At 33.3% G+C, this 24,581-nt stretch overlaps 1 protein-coding gene across 1 annotated transcript in view; it reads right to left on the bottom strand.

Moving 5' to 3' along the window:
* Positions 1-24,581, bottom strand: part of Cad89D (cadherin 89D) — a 278,532-nt gene that overhangs the window by 239,750 nt on the left and 14,201 nt on the right. The window contains exon 2 of the mRNA XM_089594166.1: positions 2,126-2,244. Coding sequence (XP_089450292.1) covers positions 2,126-2,213 — 88 coding nt within the window. The 5' untranslated portion in view covers positions 2,214-2,244. The remainder of the gene's footprint in view (positions 1-2,125; positions 2,245-24,581) is intronic.

The following is a 24,581-nucleotide window of genomic DNA, read 5'->3' as shown; positions in this document are numbered from 1 at the left end:
GCGTATTTTTGCAAAACTTTGAGCTTATTTATTGCTATTGTTATTAAATTTTTTCAAGATGAAAACTGTACTAAAACTATCTAGTAAGTGTCAAGAATCAGTATGCAAAATTTCAGCAAAATCGGTTCAGTAGCTTTCGCGGTTAGTAATTGTAACGGTTTTAGCGACTTTGCTTCATATATTAGTAAGATGATCTAATGTCAACCAATTCTGATGAAATTATTATAAAGTTTTCTTTAAATCAGATGGTACATATTGCATAATATAAGTAATAAGATAGTAATTTAATTATGCAAGGTATTTTGTCATTGTAGACGAAATACCTCGGCAAATGCATCCCTATGTATGAGGATACATACCTGAAAAAATCTTGAAATCTATTAAGGAGGTTTGGGAGTATCATTCAGAGGGGTGAGAAACGGGGGGTTTTTCGTGCCCGCGCATCTGGGCTCCCTTTACCACGTACCTCCTCTTGCACGCTACAAACTTGAAACTGTACGACTATAACTGCTTATATTTTTGAAAAATGCCTGGTAAGGCTTGTTTTTTTTTGTCGAGCATCTTCCTTTTATACTAAGTTATCTATGAAAATGTTTTTTTTTCATTCCAAAACATTTAGAACATACCCTAATGTTTTATTAAAAGGCAAGTCTTACCTTGCTCTCTCATTAGAGACCGTGTTAAACTGTCAATATTTCATAATTTTTTTTTCGAAATTTTTCCATGGTAAAAAATCTGAAAAAACTCATACTCCTAACATGGTCAAATATAACATACATTTTTTTGGCACGTTTCTCCATTTTGAACTTTTCTGCTTAACCTCCTTAAGAAAAGCGGCGTGGAACCAAAAGAAGATAACTCAGTAAAAAATGTTACAATTTAACTAAATTACAAATTAGACTATTGGAGTATGTTTATGAAATTATTAATGCGATAGCTGCGATGCAAGAGAGTTACTTGGTTAATGATGAGCTTGTGAACTTAAAAATCGGGTAATTCCTTGAAAGTTAATAAAGTTGTTTACCAAGCTTGTCGTAGTTAACATGTAATGTAGTTGCTTGCTAGTAGTGTAAGTAATGTGTACTGGTTGTTTCTAACTATGTGTGATGTTTCTGGCTTACTATTATATTCGCTTAACCTGTATGTATTACCTCTAAGTCATTTCCATCATTTAGTCTTAATCTAAAGATATATCATCACTTAATATTACATCTCAATTCAACTGTTCTTAGTCAAACTTTTGCATCTACAGTTATTTCATTTTTATGCATCGAAGAATTACTTAGTTTGTTTTTCATTTTCGGTCAGCATGGGCCAGCGTGCATATTCATAAATCATCATTTTATTGCAGGTACGAGTAACTTGCAGGTGATTTACCTATTTTCTGATGCACGTTGATCCTTGCATAAAATACTTTAAAAACAACACGAAAAATTCCGAAGGAATGAGCAGAGAAAAATTATTAGTCGTTTTATTTTACCGACGTTATACAAGCATTAGAAGTATATTTAAAATATCAAAACAAATACCCAAAAAAAATTCAAACCATTCAAATGTACACTTTTTCCCATGTTTAGTTTTCAAAAATTTCAATTTAATATATAATCTTCTGGAAAAATCATTAAAAATTGCATTTATAAGATCTGTATGAATCTCCCAATTTTTGTTTGTATGAAAGATTACTATGCTACTGAAGAAAGCGGTATGAGCGTAAGTGACAGATATGACGTGACATTAGAGAAGTCATCAGCGTAGGTAGTAGGAAGCTGTTTTTAAATCATCGGAAGATTTGATAAAACTGCATAGTCTTACACTAGCCAGCCTACTTATTGTTAATATTTTATCGTGCCATAATATGTTGTTTATAATTGATCAGTTATTGAATATTTAAATATTTATTGAAACCACATCTAACTAACGTTGGTATGTTCTTTGTAACGATAATTGCACCACTTTTGTACACAATATCGTTTCATAGGAGGTATATTTATATTTGTAATTATATTATCTGCCACATAGTTGTAAAGAAGTATAACTTTATACGTGGGTACCCAAGCACCCACTGTCCACTGGTTTTTATTACCTAATTTACTTATACAGTAATAAAATTCTAATTTTATCTCACCTGTTGATAAGTCCGATGGTATTATTAGAATGAGCATTAAGCTCAAAAGAGCACTGCCGTGCAGTGTGCTGCTCTCCAATCTCAGCATGATTTCAATTTCTTTTCGTTTGAAAGCATATCTATAAAAAATATAACGTTATTAATAATTACATCAGATCCGAAACTACATTACATCGCAAGACTATCAATAAATTAAACTTAATATGTCTGAAAATCTTAAATTGTTTTTGTAAGTTTTCACTCTTCAGATGCAACACAAAAGTTTCTTTAACTAATAAGATTTTTGTTATTCGTATAAGATATTTAAAACCAACTCAACCTGCGTATATTGCAAAGGAAGCTTTACATTGGTCAAGTACAAGATTTTTCAATAATTCTTTTAGAAATTTTTTTAATGCACAATTTATCAGAATTGGTAATTGAGAAAAAACATGTGTCTGTGTGAGTATTAGTCTAAGCTATATATTTTGTAAAAGCACTTTCTTAGAAATTAATTGACCATTTGTAATTCGAAATTTTTTGTTATGCTATTTTTGTAGTGGACCATAATTAGAAGTAAAATTTCTTGCCTCATAAACATTTTTACGACGATTTTTCATAGCGAATATAGAAACAACTGTTTTGAAGAAAAGTTTTGCAGGGGGTCAGAGAGAGATATCGCTAGGAGAAGGGCTTGGTAAAATTATGGAAAGTTTTATTGAATTAAAATAACAGACAAAAACATGGAAATTTCCCTAATTTTTTAGAGGGCAGAAGGGGGCTGCAATAAGGACATGCCAGGCCTTAAAAATCCTTTAGGTGAGCTTCAGAGTCTCAGTGGGCTTTAAGTATTATTTTCTTGTGATTTTTTTCTAATTCAATAGCATACACTTGATACTTTGATTAAAACCACCAATGAATGAAAGAGGCGCATTGAAGTTTCAATTTGATCGAATTTTTTTTAACAAGTAACCTTCGTATACTTATTACTAATAGTTCGGCAAAGCTTCGTTCATCCAGACTTAAGATTCTGCCAAATTAGCATACAGTCGCTACCTTGATGTGAAAGACATATTTAAGTCGATTCGTTTTCAAACTATTTCGTACTTTCAGTACACAGCCCATGAAATAAGTAACGTTTCGAAACCAATAATAATAAAAAAAGAAACTTTAACTAGATGCTTGTTAATTTACTTCATTATACAATTGTTTATAGGTAACGTAGAGGAGCGAAACTAATTTCTGTTTCATTTTATTTTTTTTTTATTTATTATTTTTTATTTTTTGTTTATTATTTTTTTTTTAACAAACATAAATGTCAATGGCTCACAACTCTATTTTCGATGTATTACCGATGAAAAATAACGGCATTCAAAAATCTGCTCGGGGATATTCTAACCAGACATATTGACTGCTATTGCAGGAAGCTTCGTTTTAACTTCAACGATACCTAGCGGATCCTACTGAACGAAAGTGAAATATCAGTGTTTTTTGCAAAACTTTGAGCTTATTTATTGCAGTTATTCTTTATTTTTCCGTATAAAAAACTATACAACAACCATCTAGAAAAGTTATGAATTAGTATGCAAATTTTCAATAAAATCGGTTCATGAGTTTTCGTGGTTGGAGATTACGAAGGTCTTTGGGACTTTGTTTCATATATTAGTGAGATAAGAGTATTAATATTATTTTTACTTTTTTCCTTAAATGATGTCACTTTTTTCGAATTATTTACTTTTACTTTAAAGAGAGACTTGTATGACTTTAAGAAAAAAAAGTAAATAACCTTTAAGAAGGTACCTTTATCTGTGACTTAGGAATTAGTACGTTTAAAGGATTTAAAAGTTTCTCATATAATACGTGCAAAAAGTATTACTAAGAAGATGAAAAATAACTAGCACATTATACACTAAATATATGTATTCAAACAATCGATGGTTAAAGCCGTCGTATTTAACTTTAAATTTTATCGATTTTTTTATTAGTATCCTCCGCATACTTGAAACTAATAGTTCGACAATGCTTCGTTTATCCAGGCTAAAGGTTGTGCCAAATCAGTATTGATAACCCTGATACGTAAGACATATTTAATTAAGTCGACTTGCTTTAAATATATTTCGTACTCTCTGTACTGTTACGTGGGATTCTCGGTGCGGGAATAAATAGAAGCGTGACTTGTTGTTACTTATACTTTATTAGAGTTACTTATAATTAAGGGAAGTTGTGCGTGTATTATCATCTCGCGGACTTCGTCCTTACCCTCTCGCGTCTATCGCTGATCTCCTTTGGTCCCTTCTCTCTCAATTTCCTGTCACCTCTCTTCCCTATTCCTCTACCTATCAGGCCCAAGCCAGCAGAGGCGCACGCACGCATAGCTATATGCTATCGTACGTAACACGTCCGAGGCCGCGACGCTGACGTCCTCGGTGACGATTTTCTTTTTGATGTGTATGTCTGTGTTATGTTGTTTGTGTTGTATAGCATTTTCCGGTTAGAGTAAGGAGGGTGGTTTAAAGCGCTCTATCCTTATTATTTCTACTGGTTTAATTTGCTGTATTTTATGTATATACATTTTTTTTATTGTTTGCACGCTTCCCTTGTACAAAAAATTTATTTTAGAATTCGCTTAGTTACTTATATTAAATAATCGCTTAATTACATTTTTCTTGCTAATTATTTATGTACATATGCACTATACAGGGTTATGATAACAATTTATTTTCGCATTGGATAAAAATTAATATAATTGTCAGTTTCATATTTTTTTGATGTCAAGGATATCGACAGTCAAGGTCTTACTGTGTACATTAAATTTATTATTAATATTTTTTTTTGTTTTGGTTGCTTGGGCAATTATTGCCCTTGTATCAGTACGCCACTTAGATTTGTCTTGATACCTTCCTGTGAAATTATTGCTGGATTCAATGCCAAACTATTGTCCAGTGAGGTCTCCTTGGCTCTCCGACTGGTGTTCTTTCACTTGTTACCTGATATCATTCCATAACAAGTCAGTAGCGGGGCCCCCCATGGGAACGGCACTTAAATTCGACCATTGTGATAAGAAAGAGAAGGCAAGTTAAGTAAATATGCTGAATCCTTGCACCCAGCGTAACAGAGTAAAAATGATTTGTTTAATATTTACTATATGCTTATAGATTTTGCCATTAGGTACTTATTTTTGCACCCCTTTTACACATATATTTTTCTGGCCTTATGTTAAATTCTTATTTTTCTGTAACAACTCTTTTTTTTGTGTACAAAATGCTTATACTAATTTTCTTATTAAATACAACATTGTTTTTTTTCTTTTCTTTTTTTTTTTTCATTGCTTACATTAGTGGACGCTCAAGGATGTGTTGATTGCATACGCGATTCAATCATATACGAAATGTATTTTTTTTTCTTTTCGTCCAATGTCAGTTTAAGATATTTCTCAGCTATAATACATATTTGTTTCTTTCTCTGATTAGTGATCATGTACGTTGTTGGACGGGAAATTCATAGGAAATTCGTTGGTATTTTGGCGGCACTTTGTTGGTTTTTTTTTTTTTTTTTTTCTTCATTTCTGTATGATTCGCAACGTTTGGTTTTTTTTTTTTTTCACTGAATACATACTCTTGTCAGGCAATACGAGGGTTTTCGACTTTCCTTTACGTTGTCATAATCGAGCTGATTTTTTTTTTCTCTGGTGTGTATCTCTTCTGCCATGGTAGTACTAGCATTCGCTAATAGTCTTGTGTAGTGTTTCCGTAGCAGGGTTGCTCCATTGTTCTGGCAATTTATGTTTTATGTCCACTGTGGACTTTGAGGAACTTTTATCACAGGTGTCTGCTTAGGATGTTCTGGCTTCGTTTATGAGACTGATGACTCATATAGGGTTTTTCCCATATAAATACGTATGTATGTACATATCTAATGTATGTGTATGTTTTTTTTTCTTTTTTTTGTGAGAACTATCTCCTATGAGTTCTGCTATGTTGTATTACTATGCATGTAGATGCTATTGTTATTGTCATGGTGAAATGCTGTCTCAGATTTAATTGTGATTTTGATCCCTTATACAGTGGAGGAAATCTTATCTTATATGGCTTCCAAACCAAATATGTGTGACTATTTCCCTTGTTCAGTTTTATTTTAGTCTCGTTATGTAAACGAACTCCAGAATATACAGAAGTTGCTGTCATCCTCTGATAACCGTTGATTTTGATAGTAGGTAAGGAATATCAGGATTGGCTATGAGTAGAGTACTTGACGGATTATAGCTGAGTGCGCAATTGGTAAAAATTTTCCAATTGCAGCTGTATTTCTTGATAATTAAAATCAAAATAATTTGAAAATAAGATCTTTTTTTTTTGTTAAAACTTTGCATGTCTCACCTCCTTTAGAATCTACTAACAACACTATTCTGAAGTGCGTCACATTTAATTGTAATTGTACTTGTAATTATTTTGTTATTAAATCCCTTTTTTTTTTTTGTATTGTTAACAGTGTTTTTCTTTTGATTGTTTTTTTCTTGTAGAAAACAATGATAATTGTTATTAGTGACTTATTTATTATTATTCTTATTATATTTTTTCTATGGTTTCGAGTATAAACATATGATATTTTTAATATAAACAATATTTCTTATTGGTTTTTTTTTTTTTTTTTGACAATGCCTTTTCTTTTTAAGGGTTGCAAAATATAATAAGTATATCTTTTACTTTCTTACCCATTTTCCTGTAAGTTAGATGTTGTACAGCCAAAAAAATTTCATGTTAGTATACTCTTCTCTTTTTTATTTTTCTTTCTTCGCCTTTATTTTGCGAGTGCGTCCAAAGGTCACAACGAAAAAAAGTTTTTTTTTTTTTTTGTGTATTTTATTAATATTGTTCCTTTAGGAAAGTGGGGTGTTAATTGTCTAAATGTCTGTTGGTTACGTAGTTATTAGTTATTTTATATTTTCTCTTCGTATAGTTTGTTGTTCACTCGCAGCTCGTCTGAGGGTCGCAAATTAAAAAAAAATAACGCTTTTTCCTATATATATATTTATGCACGTACGATTCTGTGTATCCTGTCTTTCTATACAACATACTTTATCGGTATACTATCTTTATAACTCTTATACTCTGTATTGCTTCTGTCAGTATTATTATTGTTATATTACTATCATTATTATTATTAACACTATTAATATTGTTACAACTATTTCCGTTGTACTCTTTTTAGTTAATGGCTTACAGTCGCTTTAAGGGTTTGGTGGAGATGGTGGTTCAAGTGGGGGCCTTATGCGTTTTTCGTTGGGCTCCCACACTCTTCCTTCCTCTCTCTCACTCTTTTCCTCGCTCTCCATATCACATGCGTCCTCTTCATCGTTCTCTTCGTCTTGTTTGTTTACAGCTTAATCGTTGCTATCCCCTTCAAAATTTTCTTCTGTGTTATTTCGAGGTTCCTGGGTATCGAAATCGTCGTTTTTATCTGCGATTTTTCTATGTGGAGTATTTAACTGTCGTTTACGGGTTCTGTGTTGTGTTTTCTCTGTTATACCCTTGTTGGTAAATGGTGTGCTCGTCGTTTTTACTCCTTTTTCCATGTTTTTCTCTTTGCACATGTACGCCAGTTTATCGTTCGCTGGTCCTTGCAACAGAATTTTTTCTTTGTCATTTACCGCTGTAAGGGTGTTTTTATCTGCCTTATCTTTTAGTTTTTCCGTCATTTTCCGTTTTCATCCTGTGTCTCTACTACTGCAGCTGTAGGTACTTGATACTTGTTCGCTTCCTCTAAGTTTTCTGGGCTTCTTTTTAATTGCCTTCTCGTCTGGCTCGTCTGAGTCAGACATTTCTATTTTGACTTTCCTGTTCTTTCGAATTAGATTCCTCTGTCTCTTTGTACGCATTTTATATATTCGTACTGGTGCTGCATTTATGTCTTCGTGATTGTCCCTTTCCTGTTTTTCCGCAAGCTCATACAGCTCCCGACGTGGTAGTTCTGAGTTTTCTTCCCCTTCTCTAAGTACTGGATAGCGAGAAAGAGCATCCGGTGCTTTATTTTTCTGCCCCGGTCTATAGACAACGTCAAACTCATATCCACGGAGTTCTGCTTTCAATCTTGTGAATCTTAAGTCCGGTATCTTCGATGTGTGGAAATGTTTGAATGGTTCATGGTCAGTTATGACTGTAAATTTACGACCGAATAAATATGGCCTGAACTGCTCCTTGGCGTACACTATCGCCAATAATACCTTGTCGTATGTCGGATATCTTAATTCACTGCCCTTTAAGCATCTGGATGCATATTCGCAAGGGTGATCTTTGCCTATCTCTCCCTGGCTTAAAATTGCTCCAATCGCGTAGTTGGATGCGTCGGTTGTTACGATAAAGGGTTCGTTTATATCTGGAGCCCTCAGTACTGGCTCACTGCACAGAGAGTTTTCAAGTTTTATAAATGCATGTTCTTGTTCTTCTTCCCAATTAAATTCGGCTGTTTTCCTTGTAAGCTTTGAGAGAGGTTGGGCTATTTTTGCGTAATCCTTGATGAAACGTCAATAGTACCCCGCCAACCCGAGGAATTGTTTTATTTTCCTCGCATTTGTTGGCTTAGGAAAACTTTTTACTGCTTCAATTTTTTTCGGATTTGTTTTGATCTGGTCGTTGCCTACAATATGACCGAGCACTCTCACTTCCTTTCTAAGGAATTGGCATTTTCTTGGTTCTATTCTGAGGTTCGCATCGGCTAGCCGTTTTAAGAGCCTTTTGAATCTTATCTCATGTTGTTCCAAGTTTTCTGCGAAAACCATGATGTCATCCATATATACCTCTATCTCGCGTCCTTGTAAGCCTGCTAGTGCCATTGTTATCACTCGCATGAATGTACTTGGCGAGTCTATGCATCCCATCGACATTAGTTTATTTTGGTAATGTCCGTTTAGTTCTGAGAACGCAGTTTTATGAGAATTCTCCTCGTGAATCTCTACTTGTAACAACCCACTCTTCAGATCTACCACGGTTATATATTTTGCAGCCACTAAATTTTTCCAAATTTCATTCTGAATTGGCAGTGGATAGCACGTACCGACTGTTATTTCGTTCAATAGCCGGAAATCTGGTTCGATCCTCCAGCGGTTTTCTTCGTTTAGTCCCACGTTTTTCGGGACAATCCACATATTTGAGTTATATGGGGATGTCGATGGCTCAATTATTTGTTGCTGCAGTAGTTTATCTATTTCTCCTTGCATCTGTTCCTTTAGTTTTATTGGATAGCGTACCCTTTTGGCAACTATTGACTTCTCTGTTGCCGTTGTTATTCAATGCTTAAGTAAGTTTGTAGCCTTTAGTGGCTCGCCGTCGAGGCCAAACACGAACGGAGTGTAGTTTATGAGGTCCCAGACGTGGTTTAATTCTTCGAAGTTGCAGCCAGATGTATCGACGATTTCCATTATTTTGCTTGCTCAAGTCGCTACATCCGATTTCTTAATATCTTTGAAATTTTTAATGTTGCTTTAATATCATCATTATTTTTACCGTTTACAGCATTTCTTTCTTTTATAAGTTCATTATTTTTCACCTTTCCATCTGAATTTTTAGTGTTAAAAAGCCCAATCATGGTGTAGTTTAACCCTTCAGCGTCGTCCCCAGCGATGCTGAATGGTTTCGCCCCTTGTCTGGTTTCACATTCGAAAACATTTACTTCCAATATTGGTACGTCAATTTGTTTGTCTGTTATGTTTATAATTTCTGCATATATTTTTGAGTTTTTATTTTCTCCTATAAAATTTCCAAATAAGATTCCCTCCTTTATATTTTGTAGAGGGACCCAGCTGACTTGTACGTGGCTGCTATCATCTTTTATACGCGCAAATATTATTTTCCTCGATTTTGCGGAGATTTTAAAATATTCTGGTTTTAGTAATGGGATTCTGATGCCTTTAAATTCAACATAATTTTTTAGGCGCTCATGAGGCCATATACAACTTAAATAGTCCCAGCCAATAATGCCTTCCGTTTCTATCGGAAAGGTATCGGGGACTACGTGCAGATTCATTATTATACCATTAAGAGGTATTTTAGTCATCCCTAACGTGCAGCGTGCTCCGTGTGTGACGCCAGTTATTAGGAATTTTTCTCTGCTCTCTATGTGCGTGTCTGTAGTGAGACAGCATTCTTTTATAATTGATATTTCGGCACCAGTATCCGCGTAAAATTTTGCATTGTAAGATTGCAGCTGATTGCTGTTTAATATTACTGATGATGGTGTGCTTCCAGTACTCGATATCTTTACCTTGCGGAGAGGTAGGTTCATGCTTTCGTGGATTTTTTTTGCACCAGCTAAAGGGCTACTAGTTATAAATTCCGTTTTAATTCTTTTTTCTTTGTGAGCATTTTCAGCCGTTTGAGAAGCCTGTTCGGAGTCTGTTTCTAGCGATACTTTAATTGTTTCTTTTCTCGTATACTTTTCTTTGCGTGATGTCTCACTAGCTTTACCTCCAATGCGTATTTTATTTGACTCTGCTTGCTTCTCTCCTTCAGCTGACTCCGTTTTGTTTTTATGCTCTATCTCCTTCTCTATTCTTGGGGCCCGCTCGGCGCTTGGGGAGCACGACGAGCATCCTGCGAGTTTAAATGTTCCGTGCTACACGTGGATACTTTTTCATCAGGTGCATCATTTGTTCCATTCGGAGGTTCTCTGTCGTTATAATTTTCATCCCTATTATAATTTCTGTTACAATTATAATTTCCTCTATAATTATTGTAGTTACCGTACTGGTTGTTGTAATTGTTATTTTCATTTCTTGAGTAATCAGCGTTTCTGTTGTAGTTATTATATCTCTTGTAGCCTGTATTGTTGTAGGGGTTCCTTCTATAATCGTTGTTATAGTTTTGGCTATATGTATTAGAGGGGTAATTATAATTATTTCGGTAGTTAAAATTTCCTTCCGTATTTTCCCTGTTATCATTGTTGAATTGTTCGCGTCCATCACTCCGATTTATTCTCCTATTTTCTGCGTCTCTTACTGGTGTGCGGCATTCCCTTATATAGTGCCCCCTGCGTTTGCAGTAAGCACAATTTTTATCCCTTACGTTTTGTTTATCTTGTGATACCTGCACGGGTGGATCATTCGCTTTTATGTCTGGGGTTTGAATTCTCTTATTCGCTGCGTCTGCTACTAATTTCACACGTACTTTTGTAGCATGCTCTCCGTATTCATTGCAATATGAGCAATATTGATAGTCCCCTGTTATTTTATTTTTATCTGTTGTGTCGCGTACTTCTGCCTGCTCATGCCTGCTCGCACGATCATCCGTATCTCTTGTTTATGCTCTCGCTCGGTATGTTTGGGCCTCGATTCGTGCCGGCATTATTTGTCGTAGGCTTAAGTCACTTTTCATTTTTAGCGTGGCTACTATAGCTTCGCCTAACATTTTCGGGTTAAGGCATTTTACCCTGTAGTTGTAAAGTGATTTTATCCCGTACGTATATTGCTTTATGGCTTCTTTTTCAGCGCTCTCCTATTGTGTGTGTCCTTGCCCGGGTAATAGTGTCGTATCCGAATCGTATAGGGTTGTCATTCTATCGTATAATTTTTGAACGCACCTGCTGTATTCCTCTACTAATTCCCCTCTGTATTGTTTCACTACTTTTAATTTTGCCAATAACGTGTTAACGCTTCCGATGCTGCTATATCTATTTTTCAATTCTACCAAGAATTCATCTACAGATGAGAATTGTGCCAGGCACGGTATAAATTCGGCTGCTGTTTCTTTCAGCTTATTTGCTAGTAAGCCTACAAAAAATTTGTCATATACGGGGCTTACTGTCCACGAAACCACTCTTACCATTTGTTCAAAAAGGGGTAGTTTGACGGAATTGCCGTCAAATATCGGTATGTTTGCTGCTAGGTGACGACAGCGTGTTCTGAATTGGGCGTTCGTAATAAAAATTTCCTATGTAATGTGGGGGTACTGTAAATCAGTCTTGGGCGTTTGAGTAATTTCTATTTGCCCAACCTGACTTGTCTTCTCCTGCAGAATGAAGTGGTGCCGCTGTGTTTTGTCTATAATAATTATTGTCGTGGTTTGTATTGTGAGTGATGCCATCGTTCCCGATTTTTTGCTCACCTTGAGTTACTGGGGTTCGCATACACAAAATAATGCGAACGTACATGAAGGGCCAGTGCATTTTACATGCTGAGTCCCTTACAATATAATTTCTTCATTTTAAGTTCTTTAGTGACGATCAAAATTAAAGAGTAGGACTATTTACAGCATAATAAAGATTTATTAAAATTGTTTTTTTATGTTGCATGGTAATCAGTAACTCAGTGTACCTTAAGATTTCCTCTCAAATTCAGTTTTTTCAAACGATTGTAAAAATAATAGTTCAGAATGTTGTTGAATCAAAAGCTATGTACTATTTACTACAACTGTTAGGTCAAAATTTCATTAGAATTCAGTTGTTAATCACCACTTAATGTACATTTTTTAAATAAAATATTTCTTTAATATAACGAAGATAGTTTTTTTAGTTTGAATTTGTATTTTATAGAAGAACAACTTTTTTCAATGCCTAACAATTTCTAATGCATATCCAATTTGGAATAGTTATAAATTTAAAAAAACTTGTTTTCCCATATCCATTCTCATAAAAGGTATAAAAAAGTATTTATTGTTAAAGACCCATTACGCTATTCCTATATAAAGATCATGTGCTTGATTCCATAAAAACTTGTCAAATTAATTGTGAGATCCAACCAGCTACACAACTACTCACACACAGATGGACACATTTTTTGACAGAATGTATAGGTATATTGATTGTGAGGCTGAAAAATGATAATGACGTGTTATTTTAACACTCGGTTCCTCGTTTACAGAATAAATAATTTCTCAATAGCCATACGCATGCAGAAGCCATGTATACGTAAATTTATAATTATCGCGGTTCCACAAAGCTTATCCACAGCAAAACTTTATTCATAGGAGAAAAAAAATGATAGTCATCACAGAACTGTCATTCTTAAGTTTTTCACGACAAAAGATTACACTTACACAGTATATCATTAACTAATAATTTTTCAAATACCAGAGACAAATGACGATGGATATTTTGAAAGCTTGCTGATGGTAAATAAAAAACAACAACAATACATTCTTTTCAAAAAAGACAATACATTCTTTTCAACTTGTTTCAAAACTATATCAGAAAATACTGGGCTTACACATCCGTCCATAGGATACCTTATGATTTGCTGAAAAAAAAATTTAATGAACTGAAAACAAGTCGAGGCAAGCAACAACTCAACACCCTACATAAACTCGTCCATGGACATATTAACGTGATTATGTAGGTACTTCCACCTATTTTTTATACCTCTAATAATGAGATAGTGGGGAAGATTCGTGTACAGGGATCTCTTGAAAAGGTCTCCATGATAAGACGAAATATTGACTTACATAAACAAAAAATTTTTGTTCAAGAAAACTAAGTGGTGTCTTATTGATGATGTAAACTCCAGATAATAATGAAGTTACCAAAAAATGACCAAGTGGAAGTTCTAAAGGAGGCATATTGTCTAAGTAATTTTTAATATTACAATTTAAGTTTTCGTTTTCCAACTTTATAATAATTTGAAATTTTAAACCATTAGCATTCATTCAACAAAAATAATATTTGTTACATAAAGCTTACTAAAAAAATATTAGTTTTTTTTCATAAATTTTCTCGCACAGGGCTTTTATTCTTAATAAAAGTTCAAAAGCACAAAATTCAAATATTGAAAAACTGATAAACATACATATTCATTCTTAAGTTTTGAAAAAAAAACGCCAAATGCAATACAACGAATTTATTAATGAATAAATAAGTAACAATATTTATTTACTCATGGGTTACAGAATTCATTGCAACAGCATGGCAACATAAAAATTGCCTATACTTAATCCTCCGTCCTTGAGGAGACGAAAGTTATACCATGCTTTTATTAAAGTTATTATTTTTATATGCCTTTAGTTATTAAACATAGTGCAAGGAAATGCACATTATTATTGGAAATTTATATTTGCTTGGAATGTTGATGTTGATGATGATCTCAAAACCCAACTTATTATAATAGTTTTAATTTGATCATAATGAGACTTATATTTATAATATAGTAATTAAAAGACTACATGAAAAAATAAGCTACTTCTTAGTTTCAGTTTTCACTCTCGTCAGCAGTGCTGAGTGATTAACTCCTTGTAATACAAAATTGCCAATTTTAAGTACGGACCAGGCGAGATCACCTAAATTTGTGCTTCAATGGTTCACCCTATCTTAGCTATCTATCTCTACTCAATTCTGCAGACGATGGGCTCTTAGGTTTGACGTCAAATACACCATAGGCTGTTGTGTAAAAAAATTAAGATTAAAGTAATAACTAAAAAGTTTAAAAATCGTACAAGGAACTTTTTATTGATTGGCTAAGTAGTAAAAAAATTTTCATCATCTGTGTGATTGTTCAAGTTAACTCAGTTACCTTGACTTTTGTAAGTACGTGTACGATAAAAATCAATTTTCTGCGTATTAGTTTATTAATAAAAGAGTATTTTATAATGTCTTCATTTTTTTTTCGTGACTCATGAAGTACATTGGTACGTATAGTAAAAAAACATTTACTTATAAAAGACTTGCATGTATGCGAATCCATAGACAAGTTTGTTAGAATGTAGTAAGCACAACTGCACTTTACAATCCCAATACTGAACACTTTGTACCAGTAAAAAAAAGAGTGATGACGCAAACAACACTGAGACATAATGTAATTTTTACACTTGAAATAATCCCTTATCGCCCAGCACATTCGTTGAGCAACTTTCATTTCTTTCCATGGCCCTGACATTTACTGAGTACATAGGATGGACTTAAGTATAGATCTGTCCTTCGTAAAACACTTACAGCAAACATGGTCACTTGTTGTAACCGTCTAGTAAAGGTACCGTTAAAGAAAATGTCTCGCTATTCATTTTTTCCAACTCAGCTTTATTATTTTTAAAGTCAATAATAAAGCTGAAGTAAGAAGAAAAATTTAAAACGAAATAACTTAAAAAACTATATCAAAGCCCTTGGACTAAATTTTTGTATATGCTTTAAACTAAGTGTAGTTGTGATGGGAAAAATCGTTCGAAAATAAAGTGAGCTCGAGTTCTATGCAAAAGTAGTGTCTATAACAAGAAGTGATGCTTGTATATTTTTAAAGCGGAAGCACATAATGAAAACTTTTTTTAAATTAAATTGCGTGAAATAGTGCATTTATAATGATTTTAAATTTCCAATCTTAATGAATGGATTCAAAATTTTTTTTTAATTCAGCTCGAAAGTGCAGGCAATAATATAGAAAAAAAATGTGGTGAACAAATTATCAGTACAGCAACTCCACAACACTATCTGCTTTCAATTTCATAGTAATTTTTTCTCGGCCGTCCTTTTCAAGGTTCTACACTTATCGACATCGAACGAAAGGTCGTTTATGGTATGACTCTTAACTTTCTTCAATAATACACACCATTTCTCGCAAGATTCCTTAATTCTTAATATATAGAGATTTTTAATTTCGATACAATGTATTATACCAGATACTGTATGGACTCATTGATGTATCAAGTGGAATTTCCCTTCCCTTATCCAAGTTCAAATCAATAAGAAGTATGAAGAAAATCATTGCTCAACAGCTAGATAAAACCTTTACAAATAGTATTCCATACCATTTTTATAAGAAAATTAAACGTTTTAAGGCGGATTTTTGTATTTTATAATTTTTATCCTGATTTTTTTTTTTTAATTTAAGTAATCATTTTTCCATTTTTTCAGAGAATAATTGTCAATGCACGTAAAAAGTAAGCAACAAAATAAGATTTATTTTAATAAAAAAATTAGTCGGAGTAAATAATCTAATTAGTGTTGCTCTTTCAAGTCGAAAACTCAAAATCTTTGAACCAAGTGAGTTTAACTTTTCTATCTACCTTATGGTACTTAATTTTGTTTCACAGTAAAATATAGTAGCATTGTGCTGACTTCCTTTTCCCCTCAAGAAAATTTAGCTTATGTACCAAAAGAGAACTGTGGGATGTTGCAATAAATCCCGAAATACTTTTAAAATTATGAATACATGTTTTTAATTTAAGAAATACTTTAAATACAAACAGTCTCACAATTTTTTTTATTCATTCAAATTTTATATATTTGTGAAAAGTTTTGATACAATTAAAATGACGATTGAGGGGTTTGTATTTGAACATCAAAATAGTAGACACCGTTTTCGGAAAATTTAATTTTTAATCAACACATATTCCTATGTGACAATTTTTTCACGAATATCACAATTAGAAAGATGTAAAATTTCGATGGAATTACAAGTTGCAACGTATTATTATAATAGAAGACCTGTATAGTTGATGATTTTTCTACCATGTTACCTAATCTGCTTAATATTTAATAGTATTTCCTACATCGTCAGAAATAGCAAAGATTCATATTAATCAACATAAATTCGTAAGGAATTACATAGAAATTGTCAGAAATAAATATCATTCTGATTTATTAAATAAACACATTCGAAACCATCGTAAGAACATTCTAAATAATTTTTTAAAACAGTCTGGGAAGTACTTTGTAACCGGTATTTTTACTTGTTTATTTCAGTATTTTTTAGTGCATTTAAGGACACGCAATAAACTTAACACACGAGGAAACTATCTAAAGTGACACAATCCCTTAATATAATAATTTTTCATACTGATTTTAAATTTAATTCCAAAGTACTTACTTAATTATCCATCATTAGGCTTTGATGAAACAACTTTATAGTGGTCTTGGTCCCCAGTGCCCATCTCTTCTTGGGCGATCACCACACTGAAAGTGCATTAGTGGCAAATGCTATTTTTTCTACTAAGAGTGCAGCTTAAAAATGTTTAAAGAAAACACCTAAGGTAAAAAAATACATTTCCTTGATTCTGCCTTAGTAATCTCGAAGACTCTTTACATATATGGAAAACTGCTAATATAATTTGCTTATTCTTTGAGAGAGGAGGGAGGTGATTTACAACAGAAACCGTTGTTTTATTAATAGTTAGACATACGTTTTGGCGAAAAGAGAGGGAATCAAATATGGTAGTACTTAGAATTGCAAGCAATAATAGTTATACATAAATAGAACTTATACAAAATAATAGTTTTTCCTATCACAGGTTAAAGTTTTACTTGAAATTTTTCATCACCTACATTAGTTATCACTTACATCATTTCAATTCATCAAACTCGAAGTCCCATGTTAACCATTTTGATATTACTAAATACGTTATGTGAGTACTAGATACTATATCACTATTACATATGCTAAATTGCAATAATAGACGATTACAACGATATTTTTAGTCAAAAAAATACCATTCCATCTATTTTATTATTAGAAAAAAAGTAACCTAATGAAAAATTTCAAGTTCGAACTTGAGAACTTTTTTTTACCGTGGACACAAAGTGATTTGCGGGCTCAAAGTAAGCCTATGAATGAATATAGCAGCATTTTGTGCCACCGGCAAAAAAAAGGCGTTCGCAACTTCGGCACAAACATACATCAACCGTGCCGTTCGGACACGTTAGTTGTACTTTGCGCTGGTGTTAAGAAATTTAATTTAATTGTCCAAATAGTTATTATCAGTTGCTATTTTTGTTTTTTCTTTTTTGAGAGTGAATTAAAAAACATGATTTTTTACCATCATCAAATATGGCTAATCAATAATTCTTATGAATTATTAGTAATAATTTAAAGGAATTTTTATTAGTGACTTAAAATTTTTTATTAATTGATATTAAATATAGCTATTTACACAGCTAGGGCGGTCAAGTAAAGAATTATCGAGATCTCGCGTGCATTGTCACACGAGGCAAGGAAGCAAAGATCTGAGCATTGTTTACTTCCGCCCGTGTTGTGGATGTAATTTAACACCTCAGTGGTTATGAATCAGTTTCAGGCAGATATAGTGTAAATAAATATTACAAGCTGCAAGTTTAAACTAGTTACAACGCATACCTTGGATGATCGATTTTTACTTTTTATTTTTTTTTTCCCATTCAAGATGTAGTTCATAACAACAATCAGAAAATAATTTCGTATCATCGGTTTTCATCACTAATATCGATTTAATGTCACACATAAGGGACACTCGAAATCAAAATATCGGACTTAAAAGAAGTCGTACGTTTATAATATTTTTCACAATGTGTTCCATTCAGACGCCCACCCCCCTTTTTGCATATCTGGAAGGATTTTCGAACAAAGTTTGCAGGAGAGTAAGCGCAGTCAGTACGTTGGCCGAGAAAAAGCTCGACCTCAGTGGAAGAGTGAGTATAGGTACATACAAGGAGCGGGGGGGGGCGAGAAGGTTGCGATGGATGTACGTCCGCAAGGTAATGTACACAATATACTAATCCTCGCCGATGGGCAAGGACGTCTCTCCTCCCCCTCCGTGACCGTGGCGAATGCCAATCATGTACTTAGGTATATGTCGCGTGAAAAACTGAAATTAAAATCAGCTCGTGCCAGTCGAGTAAGTAGGGTAAAAACGATTGTCACACGCGCATCATAGCATGCATATGGTAAGTATGGAACTAACAACTAACATTTCTTGTATGCACTGACACATACCGAGTTCTGTTATTGGTGTTGCATTTCTACAACTTGGAGGACTATGTCGGAATACTTGGAAACTGGATGTATGGCTGAATTATTAATAGAAATTGTTTAAAAATTTTCGAAGCTTACATTCAGTTGGGAAACTCATATGTCAACATAGTGAGTTAAATTAAAAGTTTGAAAATCAAATTTGTGAGAGGGAAACAGAAAATATATTTTTGACTTTTTTAAAAACATTTTATGGGTATTTCACAAAAATTAGCATTTTTTGAAGGTTGTAAAGGCGACTTGATGATTGAAATAATGAAAAAGCCGCGTTTATTTCCAGATGTGATAAAAACTGATTATTTCAGAGTGGTACGCAAGTCCGCAGGCTAATTCAGATACTTTTTTAAATCAAAACGAAAGAAATAGCTTTTTAAAATCTTATTAATATTACTACTTCAGCAGGAATATACTCTTTACTCTTTAAAAAAGTTTTTAAATTCTAATCTCCATAAATGGTGTTTTAATTGACGGGGACGTGAAAAGTTGCTTTTTTTATGAAAAAATCTATCAATTAAAACTAATTTTAATGACTAATTTGACTATTTCAAATGGATGTGTGACAACGGAAGACGCGTGTATTTAATCAATAAACGTGAGATTAAAGGGGATAGCACAATATTCTCAATGCACTTTAAAGTGGAATTTGAAACTGAGCTCTAAGTGCCTCATATTAAAAAAAAATTAAAAAGTGTAAAAAACGGCCTTAACGTGTATTTAATGCTCCAACGTAGAATTAGGACTCATGCAATACATTAATTTTTATAAGTAATCCTGTACTGCACGTTTCATGTATTAGTTGTAATTTCGTTAGCAGATTCAAATTTATTACAGCTCCCCAGCAATGTACGAGTTTTTGTTCATGTATGAATATCATGAAGTTGAAACCTCTAATTGCAATCGTTTTAAGTTCCGATATTGAATGTTAGGGAAATGTTGAATTGGGGCTGAAAAAAAATGGTTGACTTGGGGCCAGGCCCTTATCTCCTAATTAATGATGAATTCGGGTTAAACATTTAAACAGTTTTTTAGTCTTACCACTACTCTCCATTGTAATGTACACTTCTGTTTGTACATCGTGAAGAACTGCTAAGAAAAGAAATATACGTATTTAAAGTAAAATAGCTTGAGTAATACTGAGAGTAAACATGCATTTCTTGATACATTATGACAATGGAGCTCTGTATGAGTGAACGAGACATACAACTGCTATAAGCTCTCAATTCGAGTAACGAAAAGCAGTTAAAGACATTCCACTTGTCCATCAAAACTGATACGTACGCAGTAAAATAGTGTAACAAAAAAACTTAATTTTTATAGTGCAAGACATTGATGGATAAAGGCAAAACGCTTGGGCTGCTCATCGCAAGACCTTACTGAAACTACCAAAATCGGTTTCAGAATCTCACGATGCTGTGGATGAACTTCAGTTGATGACTTATACTATTAAAACATTTGTATTAGTAAAAGACAAAGCAACTAATACGATATTGTTTTCAACCACCACAAATTTACGGTACTCAGAAAAATAGCCAAAAAATTTGTGTCGATAGATTTTTTTACGGTTGCCCGAAATTTTTCACTCAGTTGTTTACTGCAGTACACAGTATACAAATAGCGAACTATATTCGTCGAATTCAAATGTATTTACTTTCGTAGAAGTTCTTGAAAATGTATTAAAAAAAGGTGTATATTAAAATGCTTAGTAGAGGTACGTAATCGAAAGAGACATAATAAAAATGATAGTTTTTAAGAGAACAAATGCTTAAATATCAACAAGGAACGATAACTCGATTAAATTTTTATTCGAAGCATTTCAAAAAAATATTTGCCTGCTTATTAATAGTTCACAAATATATTTTACTATACTGACAAAATGTATTCTGATAAATGACGAGAACACGTTTTACAATAACGACAGATCTATTTAATTTGAAAACACATTTTTAAAACTCGCCAGTTATTTTATAAAACTGCTAGTCTAAAAGTCTAAGTGAAGTGTGACAAAAAAAAGTGTTAACATTTTTTGTCCAAATTCAACATTGATTAAAATATAATAGTCCAGATTACAGTTTGACACTAATTAAAAAATGCGATAATATCCTGGCCCCTGTTCGACACTATTTAAAAAAAAGAGATAATTGTTTAGCCTCAATTTGACACTCGCCAAATTTGATGTTGTGCATAAAATATAGGTAAGTAAATAAACTTATAAATGAAAAAATAAGAAAATACGTGATTATACACACAAATAAGCGAAAAATAGGTCGTATTAATTATCGATTTGATCTGAATACCTGATAAAGGTTACAGTACATTTTTCTCAAACAAGTTCTAAAACGGTATAATTAGGATGGATGTGGGTATAACTGGCACTGCTCTAATTACTGGCAAATCTAACGTAACCTCTTGATATTCGTTACACCACATTGTTTATAAACGTATAATATTTTTATCTTGACGCTGTGTACCTTAATATCATCCAGTTGGAAGTTTCTCCGTTATTAGTTGAGAGTCTACTGCAAGAAGCTGAAAGTCCCTTGCAAGATCAAACAAACCTAAAACTAATGAACCGTTAAAATCTCTTGCAGATTATCTCTATTGGCCTTATAAAGATAAATTGAAATCAAACAATAAGTGTCAAATTAATTTGAAAACTCCATTATTCATTTCAAACCCTTAGAGCAAAAAATAAATTAAGAAAAACTAGAAGAAAAACGTATAAAAATTAAAGAAATAGAAGCAAAAAACAGCTAAGATTAGAAAAGCAAAATAAAACTCGTATAAAAAAAAAAAGATCAATTGCAAAGGCAACAGCAAGCTCATCTGAAATAGCAGGAAGGAATTGAAAAGCAAAAAACAAAACTTATTTATTAACAAAAAAAGATACGTGAAAATGAACAAAAAAATAAGTTAATAGAGGAAGCTTTACTAAAAATTTAAAAAAAGGTTTGCAAACCAAGTGTAACATCGGTAAACTAAAAATTACCAATAATGTTTCCCCTGCTCATTTCTTAGGAATGTCGTTTTGAAAGCACTTGAGCAAGGACCAACGTGCATCTAAAAAGAGGTGAATCACCTGCAAGTTACTGAGACCTGTAGTACAATGATGATTTATGTACATGCACGTTGGCCTATGCTGACCGGAAATGTAAAATAAAATATTTTTCTACAACCGTAGATACAAAAGTTTAACTGGGAACAGTTAAACTGAAATATTAAATGCAGATATAATTTTATATTAACATAAAGTTAAACATTAGGATAGCTTAGAATTAACGCATAGAAATAAGCGAAAATATTATTACAAGCCAGAATCGTCACAAACAATCAGTAATACTATACCACTAGCAAACAACTACATTACATATTAACTATAACAAAACCTGGTATACAACACTAGTAACCTTCAAGGAATTATCCAATTTTTACCATTCAAGTTCAAGCTCATGATTTAAAGAGTAACCCTTTTTGCATCGCATTAATAATTTCATAAACATACTGCAATAGTCTAATTTGTAATCTAGTTTATTGCTAACACTTTTTCCCGAATGTAAAGGAAAACAGAAAGTAAGCCTTCGCATTTTCTTGACTTGGAAAGAGAGTCCGTACGCCTGCCTCCAATTGGCCAGGTGCATGTCATGCAGCGCCATTCTTGGTGTCAAAATCATGTTACCGCGGGTACCCACATTATACGTCAATAGCATACACCGATGCACACTTTTAGTAATAATCAATTAATTAGCAAACAATTAGTACATTTATTCATCTGATAATGGATGTTATCATGAAAACAGGCTTTAGGAACATCACACAATCGATTTGTTTTAACTCTGAAGCCTTAAAAAAAGGTAAACAGTTGGTTCAAAGTAGTCATGTGTGCGATGTTACAGAATTTCAAAGTGATATAGTTAGTAATTTGACAAGTGCCGTCGTAATAAGGCAGACCTTGGTAACTTTAGCTCCCTACAAAGTTAACCTGCATGTAAGTTTTATTCAGATTACTTAGAAAATTGTCTAAGTTGCAATGCACATGAAAATTACCTGTATTTACAGTTGAATAATCATCGAAATTTATATAATTTTACTCTATATGTCTTTGCGCTACTGTTACACTGAAAAACACAGCACTTTCTTACACCCATATTTTTCATAAACGATTAAATAATAGAAATCACAATGATCTTATTTCGGGTATTTATATTTCTTTTTGCCGTCTGCTTCTGAAAGTGTGCTCTGGATCGTAAACTAACGAGGCTTCATTAATATATTGTTACATTTTACAACCATTCTTGGCACCACATAGTTTATTTTTTTACATTTGTGTAACTACGATTTCATAATATTGATACTATTTATGCATACGTGATGATAATATCTGTAAATTTGACGACATTCTGTTATTCTTTTCTTACTTAAGCAAAAATGACAGTACTTTCGTACCCCAGCTTTCCTGTTTTCACCACTACGCATGCTGGCGTCGACTCATCTATCCCCTCCCATCACTTGCACCTGGCCAATAGGGATAACAGAGTTTCTGATTCTCTAGGGTACCATGAGACGACTTCCTCTCCAACTACTAGCAGCAGAAAAACATGTTGGCTAAAATTCTACCCAAATTCCGTATTATTTTTTTAATATTATAAACATTCCAACCACCGGCAAAACAAATTATGTTAAATCGTGATAGGCAAAGCACTATTGTTCTAACAACTGCTATTTTTATTATCATTATTACGATTATTATTATTATTATTATTATTATCATTATTATTATTATTATTATTATTATTATTATTATTATTATCAATAACATCACTAATATTATAATTATAAGTTATGATGGCAGTAGCCACCGTTTTGGCGTTAAGTAGTAGTATTAATTAATAAATCAACAATCGCTTGTTTACCCGAGCATCAATCGAATTGTTAAGCGATTTTCACCGCTCTTTTTGCAACGAGTTTAGTTGAACAAACGACCGGCGTTTAGCGTTAGTAAATATTAATAATATTCTGTCCTAATGTTAAGGTTAAATTATATTAAAATCCTGTCAACTTCGTATGTAAAAAGGAAAAGAAGGGCATGAGCAAGTGAATCTCCTTCCCTTCTCTTAGCGCAAAGAGAAGAGTGAACCGGATGTGGAAAGTGCCAATTTCTGAGTGGCTATACTAGGGCAATTCTAGCCTATGGAATTTTCGGCTATTTTCATTTTTGCAAGATCCCCCCCCCCCCCCACAAGCTCTTCTCCATTGTCATCAAACCAGCGCGTCACCAAGGTCCACTACTCCTTATGAAAAGGCCCAAAGACTCTCTTAACTCGGACCCCTCGAACGGTAGACTGAGTGGTAAGAGTCCGCCTCTGCTACCTCCCAGTCTACAACGAGGTTAGGACCCAGTTAATTTTTGTTTTTCACCCTCGAACGGTCGACTGAATAGTTAGGGTCCACTTCTACTATCACTCAGTCCTCCACGAGCGCGTAGCAAAAACCTCTTTACTTACCTCGGCTCTTACTGGTTCGCCATGTACTCCAGTTATATTTAAATAAATGTAAGTGTGAAAGTTATAATTTTCTAGTATTCTTTCTTTTCCGCTTGTAATCTTTTTCGGGCGGGTCCATAACTAAGTTGTTTACGCGCGCACCAATATCTGCCACGGTATTGGTACCCGAGGATCCTTGAAAATTATTAAAGTTGTTTACACGCACATCAATATCCGCCACGGTATTGGTACCCTAAGATCCTTGAAAATTATTTAAGTTGATTACGCGCACACCAATATCCGCCACGGT

The sequence above is a fragment of the Copidosoma floridanum genome, unplaced genomic scaffold (assembly GCF_036245765.1).
Source record: "Copidosoma floridanum isolate Cflo_tuat_1 unplaced genomic scaffold, Cflo_Japanese_pri ptg000021l, whole genome shotgun sequence".
In the NCBI taxonomy this organism is placed as follows: domain Eukaryota; kingdom Metazoa; phylum Arthropoda; class Insecta; order Hymenoptera; family Encyrtidae; genus Copidosoma; species Copidosoma floridanum.
This window is presented reverse-complemented; position numbering and strand designations above follow the sequence as displayed.